At 41.0% G+C, this 4037-nt stretch overlaps 1 protein-coding gene across 1 annotated transcript in view; it reads left to right on the top strand.

Annotated features, from left to right (window-relative positions):
* The first annotated feature begins 1400 nt into the window (after window positions 1-1400).
* The window catches only part of TMEM52B (transmembrane protein 52B), a 6118-nt gene continuing 3481 nt past the window's right edge, over window positions 1401-4037 (top strand). The window contains exons 1-2 of the mRNA XM_007469345.1: window positions 1401-1454; window positions 3374-3417. Coding sequence (XP_007469407.1) covers window positions 1401-1454; window positions 3374-3417 — 98 coding nt within the window. The remainder of the gene's footprint in view (window positions 1455-3373; window positions 3418-4037) is intronic.

Here is a 4037-nt window from a genome sequence, read left to right as displayed (position 1 = left end):
TAGTGGAGGGTCTAGATTAGAATTCTGCTCTCTTACCCTGTAAAATACCTCCTACCTGACCAAGTTTTCTGCTAAAATTTGGAAAGTACTCTTACATTTACAAATGTAATGTAGTGTTCATTTATTTTTGGAAATGAATGATTTTGAATCACCAGTATCATACCAGATTTTTCTCTCACTATTTGATTTCCTTAGCTAAGAAATAAAATTAAGTTTATATTCTCCATTCTCATATCACATTGTTATGCGGCGGGAGGGCTTTTAGAATCAACCCCGCCCAACGGTCTCCCCTCAACAACTCAGTAAAATCAGATTTTCAGAGTTAGTATCTGAAAGTTGTTTTTTTCCCAATGTTTATAAGATAGATCCCTGTAAACAAATGTCCAATTTTCTTATGAAAGACTTTGTATTTAAAAAAATTTTCATACTTTGTATTAATTAAAAGATTACTGGCTTAAGCATACATCACTTATACAGCATTCATTTGTTCCTATAGAGGTGCGTCTTTACAAATTTTCTATGTCCTTTCCGTGTGTGCTTATTTTTGCTCTGACTTTACATTATATGAGAGAGACAGAGAGTGAGAGAGATATATAGATCTTGACTCTTGTTTTAAAAATGCCTCTTTAACTATTTCAATGGGAATTGAAGTCAGGATGGAGGGTTATTTCATGGACAGCACCCAGAAATTCGAATCTCCCCACCTGCTTTCTCCAAAGATGCTATAGCTTTCCAGTTCATTTGGCAACCTCTCAGCCCTACTCCAGTGTCTAGGAATAAATGACCCAGAACCAGGAGAGTTGATTATCAACATAGTGAAGGGGAGAGCAAGAGAGGCGGGCTAATCACACGGAGCGGGGAGTGAATGGAGATTGGCAGGGTGACTTTCAACTGGCAACCGTCACCCTGGAGTGCTTGGGTGAAGGACCAAGAATATTACTCCTTTTCTGATGGAGAAGAGAACTTATGTGGTCACCCTCAACGTGCCTTTGATCCTCCTTCAAGTCCAGTTTCTCAGCACTGCCTAGAAAAATATCTAATTCACAGGACTGATGTGTCCTTCCTGAACGTCTTCTTTTTGGAGGCAGTGTGAGAAGGTTAAAGACATCTAGAAAGGGCTAAGAGTAGAATGGAAGAAGAGAAGACACAGGGAAGCAAACGTGGAGACCTTAAAACCAGGAACAGAAACAGAGAAAGAAGCTAGGATGAAAGGGGAGAGAAAAACCACAGAAAATAACAGCCCGAGGGAGTAAGAGGAGAGAGGAGGAAAAACCAATTTATTGCTGAGAAGAGTTTCTCTCCTTAAGTCCTCTAGGTCAAGAAGTCAGACATGGCACAGAGCATGGAAAGGAGGCAATGGACGCCCAGTGCGTGATCTGGAGAAGCAGGAGTCCAGCCTGATGAGAGTGCAATCCCGAGCCCTGATGGCTTCTGCCCTGGTGTATTTCATCCAGGTGAGTTGTGAAAACGCAGGCATAAGACCTCTGTTTGTTTCTTTGTTTCTCAGATAAATCAACTCTCAGAAGAACCTGGAGGGAAATGAATGAGGGGGGAAGACATATATAGAACCAAAGGGATGGTAGGGAAAAGAATAACTAGAATGTTCCCTTAGTATTATAAGGTTACGTATAGTGCATGTGTGACTAATGACATCAGTGAAAAGAAGGACATATATACTAGTAGGAGAGCAATGGCAATTTAGAAGTGTCTCATGTATATTTCTCTCTCTTATATTTCTCTCTTTTAACATCTCTTCACCTATCCCTCAAAACCCCAAGTAAGTTACTGGGAATTCCCTGGTGGTCCAGTGGTTAGGACTTCACACTTCCACTGCAGGGGGCACGGGTTCGATCCCTGGGCAGAGAACTAAGGTCCCACAAGCTGTGTGGCATGGCCAAAAAAAAAAAAAAAAAATCCAAGTAAATTATTAAAACTCAGTACATAATTCCCCTAAAGAGTGTTTCCCATATCAGCCCTAAAATGGGCTGGTTTCAGATTCCTGAACAGCTCCTGACTGGGAGGGTGCTATTTTACTTCCAATATACCAGTTAACTGAATGTCTGAAACTATAGCCTTTTCTTTCTTTTTCTTGTATTTTCTTTTCACTGTTTCTTCTCCCCCTTGTCGTTCCCTTCCTTTCTTTTCTCATTTCTTCTCCTTTTGCAACAGGCCTGGAAAGAGGCATTTTATCGACTGAGCACTTTAGGCTTTTTTTAAACTTTAGTCAAGAAAACAAAGCGAAGTGCCAGGGGTGGGTTGAGGAAACACATACTTTGTCATCCTTAGCGGCTAATTATTTTAAATTAAAACAAAACCAGGAGTTTCTCAAATGTCTTCTGCAGAGATCAGCTGTTTGTTCTTTTACAAATCCTTTTCACCCAATGTCATATGCAGGTGTGTCCCCTGCCTGCCTCCACCCTCCCCACAAACTCCCAATAAGTACAAATTCTTGCCTCTTTTTAGAATAACTTTGTGGCCTTTGTTGTTGATTTCCTGAAATATCAAGTCATCCAAGTTATTGGAGGAGAGAGGCAGTTTCTAGAACAGAAGTTTACCTAGAGAGGTTTTTGAAGGAGAAAGTCAACTGAAATATAAGGTAAAAGAAAGAGTGGGACATCCCTTTCCTGGGAGTAGAAGGGACCTGACAGCAATGTCAACAGTTGTTAGAGCAGACTTGTCCCTGGTTCTAGTGATTCATTCCACACGTATACATGAGAGAGTTTGATCTGAATTCTGGCCAAATCAATAGGTGTATGCAGTTGGTCATGTTACTTAAACCTCTATGCCTTAGTCTCTTAACGTTTCAAAATAGTGTACCCACCAGCATGGCTACTGTGATGAAATGTTATGAAATCTTAAAAATTCTTAGCAATCTGGCTGGCATAGAGTAGCTATTCAATCAATAAGTTTTTCCCCTCCCTTTCCCCCCTTCTCCTCTTGTACGGTGAGTTATTGATGTACGGAGGGAATAAAGAAGAGCAGTGGGGTTGAATTCAACTTGTAACTGACAGAGAATTAGGAGAACAAGAACAGTATCCTGAGAGACAGATCAGGAAATTTCTAGGACAAACAAACTGGTATAAATGCTGCCTCTCATTCACAGAGGCGGTGATGCTCACCCACCACCAAAAAACCAAAACCAAAACAGGTTAGGTACTTGCTCTTCCAGGTTTTCCCACTGTGAATTTAATAAAGATCAGGTATAGGAGAGATGAAAACAGTCCTAAACATGACTGACCCCATGACCTTGTCCTTGTATTTGCCTTGCTGTCACCAACTGACCTGACAGTGCAGTCATGAGGGATGACTCATAGGCTGCTGCGCAGAGCAGATGAGACCATTTCCCTGTCTGAGATTGTTTCCCTTCCTACAGCTTCCTTGGGCAAGATGTGAGGAGAACTGTGTCAATCCTGAACAGTAAGTATCTGAGAGTCCACACTGGGAGGAAAGTGAGACAGACAAAAACATCAACACCCAAAACAGGGTCAAAATGTCATTAGATATCTCTGACTTCCCTTATTTCTATTTAAATGACATCAACCCACTAATCTCACAGACAGGTTATCCAAAAACAGGTGTTCGTGTCATCCTAAGTACTCAAGATAACACTGCTGACGGCGTTTTTCCAAAGCCAATCTTCCTATCAAAACAGCAGACTTAATCTCAGTTTATACAGTCACAGTGATTTGCAAAAGATTTTCTTTCCCAAGCCTCTCAGTGAGTCACCGAGACAGACAGGATTCACTACTGACACGCAGATATACCTGGGTGATTGCCAACGTAGCACCACCGTTTCAAATCTGCAAAGCGTTTCCTATTTTTCAGGGCATGTTAATATTTATTGCAGACTTCATTTAGCTATCACTTTGAGGTAGTTATCCCTCAATCACAGTTAGGTCCTATGTAGACACAGAGGACACAAAGATAAAAAGGGAAGAGATTCATTCCTCTTGGAGGTAAACTACTTAAGAAAGCAGGGACAATTTGAATGAAAAGACAACTTAGGCTGAAGGAAAACACATATTTAGCCACAGGAA

Source organism: Lipotes vexillifer, unplaced genomic scaffold, assembly GCF_000442215.2.
Source record: "Lipotes vexillifer unplaced genomic scaffold, Lipotes_vexillifer_v1.1 scaffold395, whole genome shotgun sequence".
In the NCBI taxonomy this organism is placed as follows: domain Eukaryota; kingdom Metazoa; phylum Chordata; class Mammalia; order Artiodactyla; family Lipotidae; genus Lipotes; species Lipotes vexillifer.
Note: the sequence above shows the minus strand (reverse complement) of the source record. Positions and strands in the feature narration are given on the sequence as shown.